We start from the raw sequence: 18,065 nt of genomic DNA on the forward strand, positions 1-18,065 counted from the left end.
AGCATACAGTGTGTAGATTCTTGTTTGTCGTGGTGTATACTAAATGTGTACAGCATACAGTGTGTAGATTCTTGTTTGTCGTGGTGTATACTGAATGTATACAGCATACAGTGTATTGCTGATCGCTTTTTGTAGCTGTGACTTGGTAGTGGGTGCCTGTATTCACATCTGTCAGGAGGACAGCTTGAGTTAATGGGCTTGGAGGCCAGTATGGGCAGCATAGCAAGAGCCATTCGCAGAAAACAAGACAGAAAGGCATAGGTAAATGAATAAAGTGCTTATCTTGTTGTTTTGTGTTCCAACCTCAGAGTGAAAATGCTCGCCTGGCGCTCTGTGAACATCCCCAGTGGACGCCTGTTGTGGTGATTTTGGGCCTCCTGCAGTGCAGTATTCCCCCAGTTCTCAAAGCTGAGCTACTGAAGACACTTGCAGCTTTTGGAAAGTCTCCTGAAATTGCTGCTTCACTTTGGCAGTCGTTGGAATACACGCAGGTGGTGCCATGAGCTTTCTTACTGTATAATTTAAAGGATGGTAATACTGTAGAAACAAGAGCACCTGGTGGAAATTTACAGTATTCCAGGGCTTCCCATGTAGGAAGTTAGAGTTTGGGAGCCAGGCATTGCATTTAGGTTGTTTTCTTGGCTCGCTTCTTCAACCTCAAGTAGTTTCCCAGAGACAGGTTCTTCAAGTAACTCTAAAGATCTTAATTTTTAAGATCATTGAGATACTTCCTGTGTGGCAGACTTTGAGATGAGGCTAATTAATGTAAGCCTTCAGACATACTGTCCTTGCTAAATGCAGGAAATAGATACTTGTGTTTTCTACTGTTCGTTTTTCCCATGCCTTTCCTGCCTGAAACTAGGAGAGTGATGCATTATGTAGCTTTCTGTTATCACAGCTTTACTATCAAAGGGCCTGTTTGATAAGTTATACAGATGTTCCACAGCAGCTGGATGACTTTTCACTGGAGGACATAAAAGGCTCATAGGCTTTGGGCATAAGTGGAAGTGGCTCGACAGCAGGAGCTTTTGACTTGCATCCATTTATACCATCATAGAAGGAGAATTTAAGGGTCGAATGGTTTTTGGAACTTACTGAATTTTTTTTTTTTTTTCCAAAAATCAGCTCTGTTGAAATTTTTCTTTCTTTTTTTTTTTTTTTTTGTTTTTTTTTTCGTTTTTTTGTTTTTTGAGCGGTTTCTCTGTGTAGCCCTGGCTGTCCTAGAACTCACTCTGTAGACCAGGCTGGCCTCGAACTCAGAAATCCGCCTGCCTCTGCCTCCCAAGTGCTGGGATTAAAGGTGTATGCCACCACCGCCCGGTGAAATTTTTCTATTAAGTATTGGGATAAAGTGGAAAGACTATGTTGTGTAACAGTGGCTCTCAACCTTCCTAGTGCTGCTACCCTTTACTAGAGTTCCTCATGCTGTGATGACCCCCAACCACAAAGTTAGCTTCATTGCTACTTTATAACTGTTGTGAATTATAAGTAAATATTTCATATGTGACTCCTGTGAAGGGGCTGTTGGACTCTTAAAAGGGTCATGACCCACAGGTTGAGGACCACTTCTTTTAGCAATACCTCCAGGAGATGCTTAAGTAGAATTTCATTGTCTCAGAGGTAATACAATATAACGAGGCTGTGATTCTTGTTCATTATTCACACAAACAATTATTTTCCAGTAGCAGAGGCTTCTAGATTTTTCCAAGTGTGTATCTTGACCATGAGAATAACTAAAGTTATTAATGCTTTTACCATGAGGCTGCTGTTCCCCTCTTGATCCATAGTAAACCAGTACTTAGCATGTTCTGTGTGCTTACTGCATTGTAATAGGATTGGGTTCAGGTTTTTCAGAGAAAAGTCGATTTATAAGTTTCCTGTACATTACAAAACCAAAAGTTCTGTCTGCCAGAACTGCTATGAACGTGGACCAGGGACTCCTTGGTGATCATCGTGAGGTGGTGGTTGAGGGTGAGGTGCTGGATGGCCGTTATTGCTCTTTGATGGACAAGGATGCTCGTGACACGCATTTCTTCTTACTTCCAGATACTGCAGACTGTCAGGGTTCCAAGCCAGAGGCAAGCTATTGGTATTGAGGTAAAGTGTGCCCTTTTAGATTCAACACTACATTCATTCATACAGTAATGCCAAAATAAGACTGTGAAAAGTTATTTGTAGCCCACTAAGTTTCTGTCATTTTTAAATGTAATATATTTCCTTTTGAAGGATTTTAATAGTACTGAAATAGAGATAAAACTGTTTTTATCATTATTTTATATGTTTATTAATTGTAAGATTCGTGTGTGCCTAGGCACACATGTACCATAGTATGTGTGTGGAGACCACAGAGCCTCAGGGAGTCAGTTTTCTTCTTTTCATATTGTGAGATTCTGGAGATTCTACTCAGGGTTGTTAGGCTTAGAGGCAAGCATCTTTATCTACTCAGCCATATTGTTAATTTTGAGTGAAGCAGTCAGTGAAAGAAACTAAAATATGTTCACAGTTGAAAGAGGATGTCACATGACAGCCATCTGAATTGAAAGTCTTGATTGGAGTTAGGTTTAATTAGGTTAGTTAAGTCAACTTGAGTAAGAATTTAATGTTTTGTTTTATTAAGGTAATATCTTGCTTTGTAGCTCTGGCTGATCTTGAGCTTCTGATAGTCCTGCCTCAGATTGCTATGTACTGGGATAACAGGCATAAGCCACCACCCCCAATGTGAAAAATATTTTTGTTCTCTTTTTTATTTATTTGTTATGTTTATTTATTTATTTGCTTTGCAGGAGGGTGGCACATGCCATACATGTCAGTGGAGGTCAGAGGAAAAGTTTTAGTTGTTTGTTCACTCTTGAGATGTAGATTCTGAGTATCAAATTCACATCTTCAGACTTAGCAAGTACCCTTACCCATTGAGCCCTCTCACTGTCCCCTCTCTTTTTCTTTTACTTTTGAGATTATAATTACATCATTTCTCTGTTTCCTATCCTCCCTCCAAATCCTCCATGTATGCCTCTTTGCTCTTTTGAAATTCATGGCCTTTTTTCATTAATTGATGTCATATGCATAAATGTGTGTATGTGTATACGTATACAAATATATTCCCAAATACAACTTGCTCAGTCTATGTAATGTCATTCATGTGTATAACCAGTTGGTGTACTATGTAAAAAAAATTTTTATTTCAAGTTTGAGATAATATGTGAAAATTTAAAATTCTTCTCACTCATTTAGATTGATATACTTAGGTATCTTTTCTGTTTAAGTAGGAAATGGTACTATTTCTTACTTTTTATAAGTGGTGATATCTCATTGTTAACAAGTTAGTATTGGCAAAATGCTTTACATCTCATAGTTAGTAGTTTTATATTGTTAATTGTCTTTATTCTTTTGTTTGAAGGTTGAACTCAATGAAATAGAGTCCCGGTGTGAAGAGTACCCCCTGACTAGAGCCTTTTGCCAGTTGATCAGTACCCTGGTGGAGAGCTCATTCCCTTCCAATCTGGGCGCTGGCCTGCGGCCCCCCGGCTTTGACCCTTACTTGCAGTTCCTGAGAGATTCTGTGTTTCTTCGATTCCGTACAAGAGCTTACCGGAGGGCTGCTGAAAAGGTTATGTCCAGAGTAAACCATTTCTCTCTTACAAATTTACTGTTGCTTCTTTCATCCATGGAGTAAGGGGCTAGAAGTTCACTTTGGTTTTTGGGAGTTAATCAAATTCATAGTCCGAATTCTGTTATTCCTTCTTGGATTATTTTATGTGTCTTACAGATAAATTTGGGCATTAAAATGAAGACACATATTAATGTTCTCTGACAGGGATTTTCTGATGGGAGCTCACTATCCTTAACTGAGCACTTTCTGGAGACAAGATCTCACCATGTCTAATTGAGCAGTTTTACTAAAATTGAGCAAAAACCTTTCTCCCTTTGTTGGGAACACATGGGAGCCTTTGGACTAGGAATTGCATCAATTCAAGCTGACTTGCTAGTTCTGTTAGCAGTTCTAGGTGGTGGATTATTCACCCAAAGGGAAGCTATGTTAAAAGCTGGTGGACTTAGCTGCCATTGGTGAATACTGATGGCAGTTCTTGGCACATTCTATGTACATCTTGGCTCTGCTCCTAGATACTGTGGAGCTCATTGTATATATCATTTTATGTATTACCTTGAGGCAGGTACTATTAATGTTCCAATTTTACAGATGGAGTCTTAGCAAAGTTAAGGAACTTGCCTAAGTTCCAGGACCAGGATTTGAACCTAGGACTCTGTCTTCAGATCCAAGCTCATAACCACTAAGCTATGTAAGAGACCCTTCCAGGTTCTTATGTAGTTCACCTTTAGTTTATAATAACTGTTTATTATCTCACAGAATGTCCTTGGATATATTTTATAAGAACATTTCTGCTTTATTAGTTTTCTGGGGTTTTTTTTTTAGCCTGTTGGATATTTGTTATAAAAAGAAATTGGTTCATGCTAATATTGGACAGTTTAGAGCAAAAGAAATTATATCTCCCCTTAGCCCTGTTACCAAAAGAAAAATAATAATTTCTAGTCTTCTTTTTTCTTGTTTAACATTTAAAGAACATTAGAAAGACTACCTTATAGGCTGGACAGTGATGACTCACACCTTTAATCCCAGCACTCAGGAGGCAGAGGAAGGTGTGTTTTTGTGAGTTAGAGGCCAGGGCTACACAGAGAAATCCTGTCTTGAAAGACTAGAAATTAAAATAAATAGATAAATAAATAAATAAATCCACCCCCCCCAAACAAAAACAACCCCTTACATTACTTTATATTCTTTGTCATATAGTGTCATGGAGATTTCAAATGATTATGAAGTTTCACTTTAAAAAAAAATGTCTTTTAGATTGCTGCATAGACTCCATTCCTTGTATCTGTAGCTGGCATAGTCTGATTCGTTATATTTTCACATGTCACAACCATGCTTCATTCAGTGTCATCTCAGATGAGCAGTGCACGCTTGATCATTGCAGTCTTTTCAACAAAATGTTCTGACACATACTGTGTACTCGTTTTAAGTGTCCTATTTGCCTTCCTTTACCATGTCATTATGACGAAGGTGTTTGGAGTACTGGTCAGTCATGTGCTTTCCAGATAACTTCTGCTCATATGAAGCTGCCCCTCAAACCTTGCTGCTTTCTCTGCTACCACCGATTTTATTGTCCCTGAAAAGTTTTTGTCAGGTTTTAGAATGTTTTTTTAATTGAAGCTTTCTTTAGCCTAACTTAGCTAACTATATCTTAAAACAATGGATTCTCATAAAAACATTACTTTGTGTTGAAATAAATACTAGAGTGTTAGAGGTAGTAGATTTAACAGTATTTAAGTCTACTATCTGATAATGCCTTTAAAAAAAAAAATCCAAAAGGCCACAGTCCTTTTATAAATAATTCAAATATATAAATATATAATCCACATATATATAAAAATCCAAATAGTCCCCTTTCAAAACTCAGCCCTGATAAAATTGTACAGTTTAGTGATCATTACAAAAGCAGTTGCTTACAGTGTAAAACCCAGTATTACAGACCTCCATAGTGGCGCTGCAGCTGTGTTACGACAGAGCAGTGGCCATGCATGTACAGCCCAGGCTCAGTCTCCAGTACCACAAAAGTAAGTAAACTACATAATAAAATACCCTGTGCAATGGATTTTGAAGCAAAGCTTAAACTTTGCTGTATGTATAGCTGGACATAGGTGTCCTTCCATATAAAGTATTTTAAATCCATCTTTAACAATGAAGTGGTCATGAGGTCAGTTGCAGCATTTTGACTGGTTGTTGGACAGAGAGCCCTGGTCTGAGCTTGTTTGCTGCTGGGCTGTGTGAGCTAAGGGTCGGCCCACTGTGCTGAGCATCGCCTGAGTTTCTTAGAGGAAATATGAAATATTTGACCTTTAGAGAACTCTGGTATAAACTCTGGTATAAAGTGAACATACAGGTGCTAAATACCTAAACCTTGTAAATGAGCTCAACCTTTGGCTGTAGAGATACTTCTTAGGTATATTTAAAACATGTTTTTCTGAAAAAGAAAAAAAAAACAAAAAAAAATGGTTACCTTTGACAAAATGAGACAAGGTGAATTAAGGTTGTGTTGCATAAATTAATAAAGTAGACAAGGGACTTGATTTGTTTTCTGGAGAACAAAGTGAAAGGAATGAAAAACTTGACAAGTTTCCCCCTTGGACTGTTGTTTATTACTGACATACATGTTTTTTCTCTAGTGGGAAGTCGCTGAGGTTGTCTTGGAAGTGTTTTATAAGCTGTTGAGAGATTACGAGCCTCAGCTTGAAGACTTTGTAGATCAGTTTGTGGAGCTACAAGGTAATTTAATTCTATCACTTTTCAAAGTATTTATGATTTAATGATTATATTTATAAATGTAAGTTAAGATATAATTTATAGTTAAATTAGAATTTAATCTTTGCCTTGTTGTTTTAATTATGTTCTGTTCAAGAGAGAAAATAGATTTTTAGGGTACTGATTCTCATGTGCACGCCAGTTTTTCCTGTGTGGAATTGCTACTCTTAATAGTTTGTGTCTCTGTCTGTGACTTGAAGCTTGCCTTCACCTGTGTTAATCCTATTTAAGTTACAGTGTCATACATTTCACAAAAACAAAGGCTGTAACAAAAATTCTAATTGAGGGCCAGTAAGATGGCCACTAATTGAGTCCTTATAGGCACTCAGCCTGACACCTTTGTTTAATCCCTAGGATCCCTAGGATTCCTAGGATCTACCGTGGAAGAGAATTAACTCCTCAAGTTGTCCCCTGAACACACACAACTCTAAATACATACGCAAATAGTTTTAAGCCAATACTGATTCACTGCCTTTTGGATTGTGTACTATTTAGGAGAAGAAATCATAGCCTATAAGCCACCTGGCTTTAGTCTGATGTATCATCTTCTGAATGAGTCACCCATGTTGGAGCTTGCTCTCAGTTTACTGGAAGAAGGAGTCAAGCAGCTTGATACCTATGCTCCTTTCCCTGGTATGTGCCTGAAAATCTCTCTGCCTTCAAAACTGTTGACACCTTTATCTTGTTAATTGAGAATTTATTGGAGAGGATCTTTGATGTTTTTTGTAAGAGTCTCTTATCTTACAGTGGTATTTTCAGTGAGTTAGTATGAGTGCACATAGACTGAATTCAGTACAGAGATTTGTTGGCTCTGTCTCATTGCAAGGTCTTCTCTAGATAATTAAAGAGATCTTTATTGCTTTCACTTGTTTAACATGCTTAACTCTGAATCTGAAATCTCACGACACTTACAGAACACATATTATAGAATCTGTCTCACAGTGGTCAGTAAATGTTGCTCATTACCATTGCCGTTACCGTTTGTTCTGTGCTTTCTATGCGCTTGGCTCTTAAAAGCATAGCGTGTGTTTACTCTATTTAATTTGCACAGAAACCTTCAGTGGCAGATGTTATTTCCATTTACCAAAAAGATGTACAGACAGGTTACCCTGAGAGCCGAGACTTGGTCCTAGGCAGTTAGGCTCATGCTCCATACTGCTGTGCTGTATTGCTCTCATGTGGCAGTGATCTGAAATAGAGGAGTCAGATTCTAAACATAGGATTGTAACTCTATAATTCACAGATTACAGGAACCAGTAGAAAGAGTTAGGCCAGCACAATTTGAAAGGTTGAGATTTTTATTATATTTTTTTGCTTCTTTATTTTCTTAAAAGAAAATCCCAACCCCTTTTTAGGGATTATTTTTATTTTATACATGTGAATGTCTTGCCTACATGTATGTATATGTATCATGCACATGCCAGGTGCCTGTGGAAGCCAGAAGAAGGTATCAGCTTCCCTGTAATTGGAGTTACAGTTGGTTGTGAGTTGCCGTTTGGGTGCTGAGAACAGAACCTATCTTCTCTTCAAGAGCCCCGAGTGCTCTTAACCACTGAGCCATCTCTTCAGCATACAAGTGCCTTTATTTCACAATGATTATGTCTTTTTTGAAGTTGGTTTCTCAGTCTCAGCACTGTTGACAGTTTAGCTGATAGTTCTTTGCTGAGGGTGCTGTACTGTATGCTGTGGGCTTCTGTCTCCTGGGTGGCAGTTGCACCTTCCTATAGGACAAATAACAGTGTTGTAGGTGCAGATGTTCACTGGGGACACATCATCCCACTCTGAGAGCCATTGCATCACATGTCAGATGTCCTGCATATCAGATATTTACATTACGATTCATAACAGCAGCAAAACTGCACTAAGGAAGTAGCAGTGAAAATAATTTGATGGTTGGGGTTCACCACAACATGAAGAACTGTGTTAACAGGCCACAGCATTAGGAAGGTTGAGAACCACTACCCTAAAGGATCAGGGAAAAGGTAAAAGAGAAGTTAATACTTGAATAGCCTCTGCCATGGACATAGCCGGTTTTATATGGGTGGAAACTTTGAAGGTGCTGTTGAAAGTTTGTGAAAACAAAGACTTTTTGAGACTAAAGTTTGCCTATTAGTTTTTTTTCCTCTAAGTACATTTAGATTGTAATTTCATTGGGGGTTACAGGAAAGAAACACTTGGAAAAAGCAGTTCAGCATTGCCTCGCACTCCTCAACCTCACTCTGCAAAAGGAGAACCTTTTCATGGACCTTCTAAGAGAGAGTCAGCTGGCTCTCATCGTCTCGCCTCTGGAACAGCTCTTACAGGGAATTAACCCTAGGACTAAGAAGGCAGACAATGTGGTGAACATTGCCAGGTAAGTGACATGAGGCCCAGCAGAAGGGACACAGAGGCCACTATAGCTTTTATTTTTCTCTCTTTTTGGTTACATATTTAGTACATCGCAGATTATTGGTTTTGGCCTACTTTGTTTGTTTTGTTTTTTTGAGACAGGGTTGCTTTGTGTTACTCCTGGCCATCCTGGGACTTGCTCTGTACACCAGGCTGGTTTTGAACTCAGATTTGCCTGCCTCTGCCTCCTGAGTGCTGGGAGTCAAGATGCACACCAACATATCCTGGCTGGTTTTAGCCTACTTTAATATTACCTAATTTTACTCCTTTGATTGTAATTACTCTGAACCATACTGTGTCTTTTCTTTCTTCTCTTCCTAGCTCATTCTATGTCCTAAAAGTTTCTAGGTCTGAAATGAATAGTGTTTGTCTTTCTGTAGGGAAACTTGAGTGTTTGGACAGTGGGGATACAGAGCCCCCTCCAGTCCTGTACTCGTGTGTGTGTGTGTGTGTGTGTGTGTGTGGTGTGTATGTGTGTGTGTACATATGTATGTAAGGATGTGTGTGTGTACACATTCGTGTATATATGTATACACATCCACATTTGCTAACATTCTGGTGGTGTGGTGTTTCATAGCTTATAGAAACCTTGGCTGATCACCTCAGCTTCATATGGTGGTCTGTGGAGGTGCTTCTGCCCACATATCCTTTTGTGAGGACACAATCTTATCCCCTTGTCTCAGTTATCGTTTAAGTTGCCGTGATAAAACAATGTGACCAAAAGCATCATCTTACAGCTCTTAGATCACACTCTGTCATTGATGGAGGTCAGGGAGGAACTGGAGGCAAGAACTGACTCTGAGGCCATGGCAGGTGTTATTGGCCTGCTCCTCAAGACTTGCTCAGCTTCTTATAGCACCCAGGACCACCAGCCTGGAGGTGACATTGCCCATAGAGAGCTGAGCCCTCCCACATGAACCATTAGTCAAGAAGACACACCACTGTCTTGCTCATGGGCCAGTCTGCTGAGGACATCTTCTCAATTGAGGTTTCCTCTTCCAAAATGACTCCAGTTTGTATCTGGTTGACATGAGATTAGTCAGCCCAGTCTTCCTTAATCACCTTATCAGTACTTGGTTTGCAATATATGCAAAGACCTTTTTCTAAATAGTCCTTGTGGATTAAGACTGTAGGTATTTGGAAGAACATGATTCAGCCTGTGACAAGTTCTTTGTAGCTAGAAAGAGGACACCTTTCTCTCATTTGTCCAAAGTGTTATATGGGTAGATTAACTTTTGGCTTGAACTTTGCTTTTTTTCTTTTAAGAATTATTTGTTTTTAATTTTTATATGTATTTGCGTGTGCCTGCTTGTCTCTATGTGCATCACATGCATACATGAACCTACAGGTCAGAGATGAGGTTGGATCCTTCGGAGCTGGAGTTTGATGTAGTTGTAGATAGGTATAGATGCCAAGAGCCAAACCCAAGGACCTCTACTAGAATAGCAAATGTACTTAAATACCAGCCATCTCTTGAGCCCCTAAATACTCATTATTGAGAACAGTGAGAAGCCATTATTGAATACGTTGTTCTTCAATGTTTTCTGAAGGTATCTGTATCATGGGAACAGTAATCCTGAATTGGCATTTGAAAGTGCGAAGATCCTTTGCTGTATCTCTTGTAATTCCAACATTCAGATCAAAATGGTTGGCGATTTCACACACGACCAGGTAACTGATTCTGTTGATAGTGTTCTCTGTCAATCAGAGTGTCTGGATGAATTGTACTTTTGTTTGTGGAACGATTCTCTAAGTATACTTATAAGGGATAAGTGAGAAACCAGCCATGCACTTGACTGCAAATTGTCTTTGAAGTTAATACTTTTCACAGTGTAGTGTGCACTGTGTAATGTTTACATTCCAATATGTGACTGTATGGTCTACAAAGTGGCTGTTACCCTTAAGCATTTGAAACAATTGGGTTTGTAGCCACAACACCTGTTTGCTGAGCTGATTACCTTTGTAGTTTTCTGGTGATCTATAGGTGTGTTATGTTGGGTATTATAGAGTGTATTTTTGGTTCTTTTCTTTCTTTTTCCTGAGACCACAATGCTCCAGTGATCCTCCTGCCTCCACTTCTGGAGTAGTTGACACTCCTTTTTCTTTTGTTCCTAATAGTTTTGTTTCTCTTTTTCTCATTTGAAACGGTGTTGTGTTGGCTTGGCTGGTTCAAGCTCTGCTTAAGAGGTCTCCTGTCTGATCCCAAGAGTGGATTCTGCTCTAAAGCTGCTGTGTTCTCCTCAGTGGATAGCACAGCTGCATAACTGGCTTTGTATTTCTTCTGTAAACATCTAGTGTCTGTAAGAAATGTCTAAACTTTACCTTTACTGGATCCTCCTCAGCAGTGTTTAAAACAGGAGCCATTCTGTCACTTTGGCTGGGGATGAATATGCATGCACAGGTGATTTTGTTGGTCAGAGGACAACCTATAGGAGTCAGTTTGATCCTCACTTACGTAGCTATCTCCCTGGCCCTCAGATCTTCATTTGGCGGCAGTTTTTTATTATAAGACCTTTCATATGACTGTTCTCTGCCACTGTGTCAGTAGTAAGCTCTAGTAACAAACCAAAGTGACCTCCCATCTTATAAATGCCCTTGGAATGAAGGCACCATCAAGGCTGAGAGCCACTGTAAGATACAGATGTGGCTTCTGCATTCTGGCTTTTCTTTTTGAGAGTGGGTCTGTCTATGAGATCTAGACTGGTTTAGAACCTATGATTCTTCTGTGTCCTCTCCCTCTTAAGTGCTGGGTTACAGGTATGAGCCACAATGCTGAGCTTTAAATTAAATACAAATTATCATTACTGCTTGGAGCATACAGTTTCTTGCCATTTTTTTTTGTTTATTTGTTTTGTTTTGTTTTTCGAGATAGGGTTTCTCTGTGTAGTTCTGGCTGTCCTGGAACTCACTCTGTAGACCAGGCTGGCCTTGAACTCAGAAATCTGCCTGCCTCTGCCTCCCAAGTGCTGGGACTAAAAGCGTGCGCCACAACTGCCCAGCAGATTTTTTGTTTGTTTGTTTGTTTCTATTTCCCTCCTTCCCTTTTCTTTTTATTTTTTTTGAGGTACAGTCTCATTATGTAATCTTGGTTGGCCTGAAACAAAGATTGGGCAGGCAAGTCTTAGATCTGCTTGTCTCTGCTTCCCAAGGGCTGGGATTGATGGTGTGTTCACCACACTTGGTCCACTTTCTTTCTTCAGAGGAGGCTGACTTCAAACTTAGAGTTATCCTACCTCAGCCTCCTAAGTGCACTATGTTTGTCATGGGGTCTCTGGTGTGTAGAAAGATGTTGTTAATTTGTCATTTTTCTGTCTTTTATGATTTCAGAGTGTGAGCCAGAAGCTGATGGCTGGATTTGTAGAGTGCTTGGATAGTGAAGACACAGAAGAATTTGTACGTGTAGAAGAGGGTATGGCTCTGATTAACGTGTTTGTTTTTACTTACAGACGTACATGGCATAATAAAAAAGACCTTGAAACTCTTAATTTTCTAGTGCTGATGTAAGAATTTGTGAGAGATTGAGAATTTGCTATACTAAAAAAGAGTTTTAAGATTGTTTAAATCAAAGCAGTATAAAGGTCATTCAAGAATTAAGTAAATGTGGGGCTTCAAACAGCATGCTACCTTACATTAATTTGTGATTTTGTTTTGTGGATTCTGTATTTAGGCTCAGAATTAGAAAAGAAGTTAGCTGCGATCCGTCATGAAACGAGAATCCATATCTTGAATCTTCTTATCACATCTCTAGAACGCAATCCACCCAATCTTGCTCTCTACCTGTTGGGTTTTGAATTGAAAAAACCCATCAGTACCACAAATTTACAAGACCCAGGTATAGCACGTGAGCATCTATTTCTTACATATTTGTTGGTGTAAGTGGTCATTTATTGAATACTGGCTTCACAGGGTAATTTACTTAGAAAATCAATGAGATAGGAAAGATATTGTGGGTTAGACTTGAGGATCAAAGGTGTCTAAACAGACTTACCGGGTTGAGGTTTGTCAGTGTCCTGTATCATTTTTTGAAAGCATGTTCACAGTTGAGCACGGTTTCTGAAATTAGGCTTTGGTAAAGAAAGTCTTGGGTTTGTGATGTAGAAACCTTGAGAAAAATTGAATTTCCTTTTGGTTCCATGTAGGAGTGTTAGGCTGCCCTCGGACATGCCTGCATGCCATCCTCAACATTCTGGAGAAAGGCACAGACGGGAGAACTGGCCCTGTGGCTGTGCAAGAGTATCCTCAGCTGGCCGAGCTGTGCTACCAGGTATGTGGTAGTTAGCACCTTGAGGATCTGGGAAGAAACTTGAGCAGCTCAGTTCATAGATGGGAGAATGGCAACTAGGCAGAATAGAAAGGGGTTCATTTAGTAGTTCTTCCAGTCTTTCATTTGTGGATAAATTCCATGAAGCATAAATCCCAACATCCTAGATTTGAAGATCTTAGCAATGTGAAGAATGAGAACTACTAGGAATTTTGGTGGGCTTTACCAGTGGTACTGTATTTAAAGTAGCTCTTTGGGAGCCGAGAACAGGCTTGAGTCAAAAGATCCCTGGTTGCCATCTGTGCCCTCAGCAGGCTGAGCTAGCTTGGGCTTGCTGTGTGGCTTCTGTTGTGTGGCATTTTCCATCTGTGGAATGGATTGCTGTGGCACAGAGTGGCCGTGTAAGCAGCACCTTTGAAGAAGCATGTAAAGAAAGAAGTCCTGTGGCCATGGAGATGACAGGAGTCTGATGAGAGTTTCAGTTAGCTTGTACATGTGTTCTAAGCGCTGTGATTCCATTTCATGATGAAAAGGTAGATTATTCTCTTGGTGTAATGGACACATCTATTATTCTCATGTTTGTCTTTGTGATTTTTCAGTCTTCACTTTAGTCCTCAGGTGTCCCAGAGAGTTACACTTGTTTGAATCTGAATTCTGTCTTAGAGAGTGCTCTGAGGTCCACTGAAGCTCAGTGTTTCAGAATCTGATATGTATGCAGAAGCAGTTAACAGCTTTGTCATCCAGGCTAGGGGAGAGGCGAGGTGAATAAAGCCACGTTTAAGACAGACAAGAAGGTGAAGGTGCTCTCTAATTACTTAACTGATTCGGTTTTGTTTAAGGACTTTAGCTTATTGGATCGTAAACTAGTACCAAAGCTGTCTGGAGACAAGCATCAGTCTGCAGCAAAAATGTTTGCTTTTTATTTTGTGTTTTCTCTTTATATGTGCTTATGTAGTTGCATTCAGTACACCGATGTTTTTCCTGTTCCTTTTAACCCTTTTATACAAATTTCTGTAGTCCCTTTTCTTCCCCTTTAGATACATTTTCTGTACTGTCAAAGTATATATCTTGTTGTTTGATATTTTTCTAGGAATATATTTGTAGGGCCAGCAAGAGAGCTCAGCTGGTAAAAGCACTTGCCAGCAAACCTGACAGTGAGTTCAATCTCTGTAACCTGTGGTGGAAGGAGGGCACCAGTTGCACAGAGTTGTCCTCTCACCTCTTGGCACAGATGCTCATACACATTGTGCATACACAATACACACTGCGCACACGTGCATATGCACACACACAGAATTAACAAGTGAACAACAAAAAATAAATACAGATTTCTATTTCTCGGCACGGGTTTGCAGTTATTTCTGGCTCACTGGCCTGCTTTATAAGGTCACGAATACAGAACTAACAAGAACTAATAAGGTTAATGAAAATTGGCAGTTAGATTCCTGTAATTCCCCAATCCCAACATTCTTATCAACTGGTAAACCTATGACCTTATTCTATGTGCATTTCTGTTAAAAGGATCGTATACAGTATGTATTGATGCTCCCATAGGGTTCAGCTTGGCGGCAGTAGCACTGTAATCAGGTTGTATGGACTTTACAGAGTAGTTTCTCTGGAAGGCTTCACAGCTTTCTTGGGCTTTAGAACTAAATATACTTCAGAACTATGTTTGGTCCTGTTTTGTTTTGTTTTTAGAATTCTATATTTTTTATTACATTTTATTTGTGTGCATGTGTGTGTAGTGGTAAATTCAAACTGCACTGGGCTTCCGGCGGGTGATTGTGCTTCTAATCACCTGCCAGAGGTCTCTGGATTGCAAATGAAAAGACACACACGTGCAGTGTTATTTTTAATACGCCTTACTAGCTCAATGACTGGGTCACTCCTGAACCTCCACTTGGCTAACACGCTCCCCTCCTGTATTCCTGAATAGATACTTGCTAAATCTGTATTTCATCTCTGCTACCCCAGACCCAATTGGAGGAGTGGCCCCTGGGGCGACTTTCCTGGATTCTTACATGTCTCGTGCTCTCTGCCTTCCCATCATGGCCATTCTGCTCCTTCTCTCTGTGTTTCTTGCCCTGGAGTCCCAAAAGTCCTGCCTCTGTCCCCTTGCTCAGCCATTCGTTCTTTATTAACCCGTCAAAAAGCCAGCTGTTGGCAGGAACCTGCATCGGATGTGTGAATTCCCATGTAAGCACAAATCAAATCCCCAGCAAGTGTGGGCATATCACCATGCTAGGGTGGAGGTCAGAGGACATTTGGGAGTCAGTTCTTCCTTTCACCATGTTGAGTCCTGGTGATTAAACTCAGCTATCAGGCTTGGCAGTAGATGCCTTTATGCACAGAATGGTCTCTGTAGCCCTTGGTCCTGACTTATATGCAAAATTAAAATTAAAAAAATGATATAAATATGATTGTAGCTAGACCATGAAAAGGAAGCTCGTGGCCTCGATTGTGTTAGACAAGTCAGGTAGCTGAAACTTTGCACAGATGACGTTGAGCACTGGTTTAAGGGTTCTAATCAATTTTACATGGAATTTGTAGAGAGTATTGGTTATGTCAGCTCAAAAGGGATGAATAGTTGCGTGGCTAGAGTTTTTATCTCAAACAACCATAATAATTGTGATAAGTATTAATGTACTGAGAGAATGTTGCTTAAAGAGCCCATACATAGATGTGAGTAATAAGTTCTTATAAATTTATAACTTGTGAATGAAAATTACTGCTGCTTTGCAAATACTGAAATTTACATTTTGTAATTAGAATTGCTGACTTACAAGATGTTGTATGACACCTACTGTCTTAGGGTTTTATGCTGTGAAGAGACACCATGACTAAGGCAATTCTTATAAAAGACAACATTAAATTGGGGCTGACATACAGGTTCCGAGGTTCAGTCCATTATCATCAAGGCAGGAAGCATAGCAGCATCCAGGCAGGAGTGGTAATAGAGAGGAGCCAAGAATTCTACCTCTTGTTACAAAGGCAAAAAGACAGACTGTCTCCCGCATGGCTAGGAGGAGGGTCTCAGAGCCCACCCCCACACTGGCACACTTCTCCAACAAGGCCACACCTTCTAATAGTCCCATTTCCTAGGCTAAGCATATTCCAGCCACTACATCTGCTTTGCTACCTCATTTTTTATCCTCATTCATTCATCCATCCGTCTATTTATTTGGTCTTTTTTGTTTTGTTTTTTTTTGAGACAGGGTTTCTCTGTGTAGCTGTGGCTGGCCTTGAACTCACAACTGGTTTAACTATTGTCTATTATTGAAAACAGATGTCCTCTTGGTTTATTATGAGTAACTTTCATTTTTGTGCCATTTTGTCTATATATTTATGAAAATTATGTACATAATGGAGATGTTTGTCAGATCTACTCTGTTTTTCTTGGATTGATATAAATGTCCCCCCTCCTCCTTTACCCTAAAGTTGTATTTAGCGCTTGCATTTGTAACATAATGAAGTTTGGACATCTTTATAGCTTTTTACTAGTGATTTTTATAGTTCTACTAAGTTTTACTATTTTTTTTGAAGTTGAGATAAAATAATTGCAATTTTCAGAAGTGACTACCAGGTAATACTACTACTAATTAAAATACTAAAGCTTAATTAACTTTGTATATTATTAATAAATATGTGTAGCGTAAGTTCAAGATTTAGTCCTGTCATATGCAACTCATTTTTATTTTGAGTGCAGAGTCTTGCTGTATAACCTGGGCTGGCCTTGAATTCATTATTCTCCAGCTTCAGCTGCCTTAGTTCTGAGATTATAGGCCATGTCTGGCAATGTTAGTACTCTGAGCTGTGTTTCAGTGTGTTTTCTTGAGCTGGTACACCAAGGATCTGGATTTAGAAATCTAATATGGGGCTGGAGAGATGGCTCAGCCGTTAAGAGCACTGGCTGTTTCTTTGGAGGTCCTGAGTTGAATTCCCACCCCAGATGGTGGCTCACAGCCATCTGTAATAGGATCTGATGCTCTCATCTGACATGCAGGTGTACATAGTACAATAGAGCACTCATATGCATAAATAAGTCTTTAAAAATTCTAAGCTTATGCTTATTTTTTATACATGTGATTATTCACTTGCTTAGATTGTTGATGCATCTTAATTTTTTACATTTATATTTTGTTATCTTAACCAGTACAGGAATAACTGATTTTCTTTTATTTCATTAGGTGATATATCAGTTATGTGCATGCTCAGATACATCTGGTCCTACTATGAGGTACTTGAGAACCAGTCAGGATTTCTTATTTTCTCAGTTGCAACATCTACCTTTCTCAAACAAAGGTAGGACATTGTATTGCTATATTACTATAGGTTGAGAACTCTTTGTTTCAGCATTTGAATATTTGATTGATTGGTTGGTTGATAGAGTCTTCTCTAAATCTGGGCTTGGAATTTGAGGTACTCTGCATTGGCTGGGATTACAGGCATATACCACTATGCCCCCTTCAATCCTTTTTGATTTGGGAGTATTTTTTACATATGAGGTATCTTGAGGACTGTACCCATTTCTAAACATGAAGTTCATTTGTGTATGAAACCTTATAGGAATAGCTTGAAGTTAATTTTATCTCGTATTTTTAGTGTGCCTTCATTTTATCTACAACCTGTCTTGTGACATGCCACACTACTAGTATTATGTGGGCACTTTATCTTTGAGTGGAACATGTTGGGTTTTTTGTTTGCAAGTTAGCATTGGTCAAATCGTGTAACCAGTGTATACACTGGTGTTACTTGGCTAGGTACTGTAGACTTCCCATGGCATTTGATACTTTGGTGCTGTTACTTTGGATGCTTTTGTAATTTCTGCTTGAAGCTTCCTGTTTTCACTTTCTAGTGTTAAATTATATGACTGTAGTCTGATTGATTGGTTCTTTTCTAACAAAACTTAAAGTTTGTGTTAAAGGGATAAGAAAACCACTTAAATATGATCTTTTCTGTTTGTGTGTGTGTGTGTGTGTGTGTGTGTGTGTGTGAGAGAGAGAGAGAGAGAGAGAGAGAGAGAGAGAGAGAGAGAGAGAG

The 18,065-nt window shown here is 39.3% G+C and overlaps 1 protein-coding gene across 1 annotated transcript in view; it reads left to right on the top strand.

The window, feature by feature from the left end:
- Nup205 (nucleoporin 205) overlaps positions 1-18,065 on the top strand; it is a 67,696-nt gene that overhangs the window by 20,461 nt on the left and 29,170 nt on the right. Inside the window, exons 13-23 of the mRNA XM_028768385.1 lie at positions 309-491; positions 2,047-2,097; positions 3,398-3,607; positions 6,241-6,340; positions 6,872-7,009; positions 8,540-8,729; positions 10,315-10,435; positions 12,092-12,173; positions 12,432-12,596; positions 12,904-13,028; positions 17,213-17,327. Coding sequence (XP_028624218.1) covers positions 309-491; positions 2,047-2,097; positions 3,398-3,607; positions 6,241-6,340; positions 6,872-7,009; positions 8,540-8,729; positions 10,315-10,435; positions 12,092-12,173; positions 12,432-12,596; positions 12,904-13,028; positions 17,213-17,327 — 1,480 coding nt within the window. The remainder of the gene's footprint in view (positions 1-308; positions 492-2,046; positions 2,098-3,397; positions 3,608-6,240; positions 6,341-6,871; positions 7,010-8,539; positions 8,730-10,314; positions 10,436-12,091; positions 12,174-12,431; positions 12,597-12,903; positions 13,029-17,212; positions 17,328-18,065) is intronic.

This window comes from Grammomys surdaster, unplaced genomic scaffold (assembly GCF_004785775.1).
Source record: "Grammomys surdaster isolate TR1022 unplaced genomic scaffold, NIH_TR_1.0 186, whole genome shotgun sequence".
Lineage (NCBI taxonomy): Eukaryota > Metazoa > Chordata > Mammalia > Rodentia > Muridae > Grammomys > Grammomys surdaster.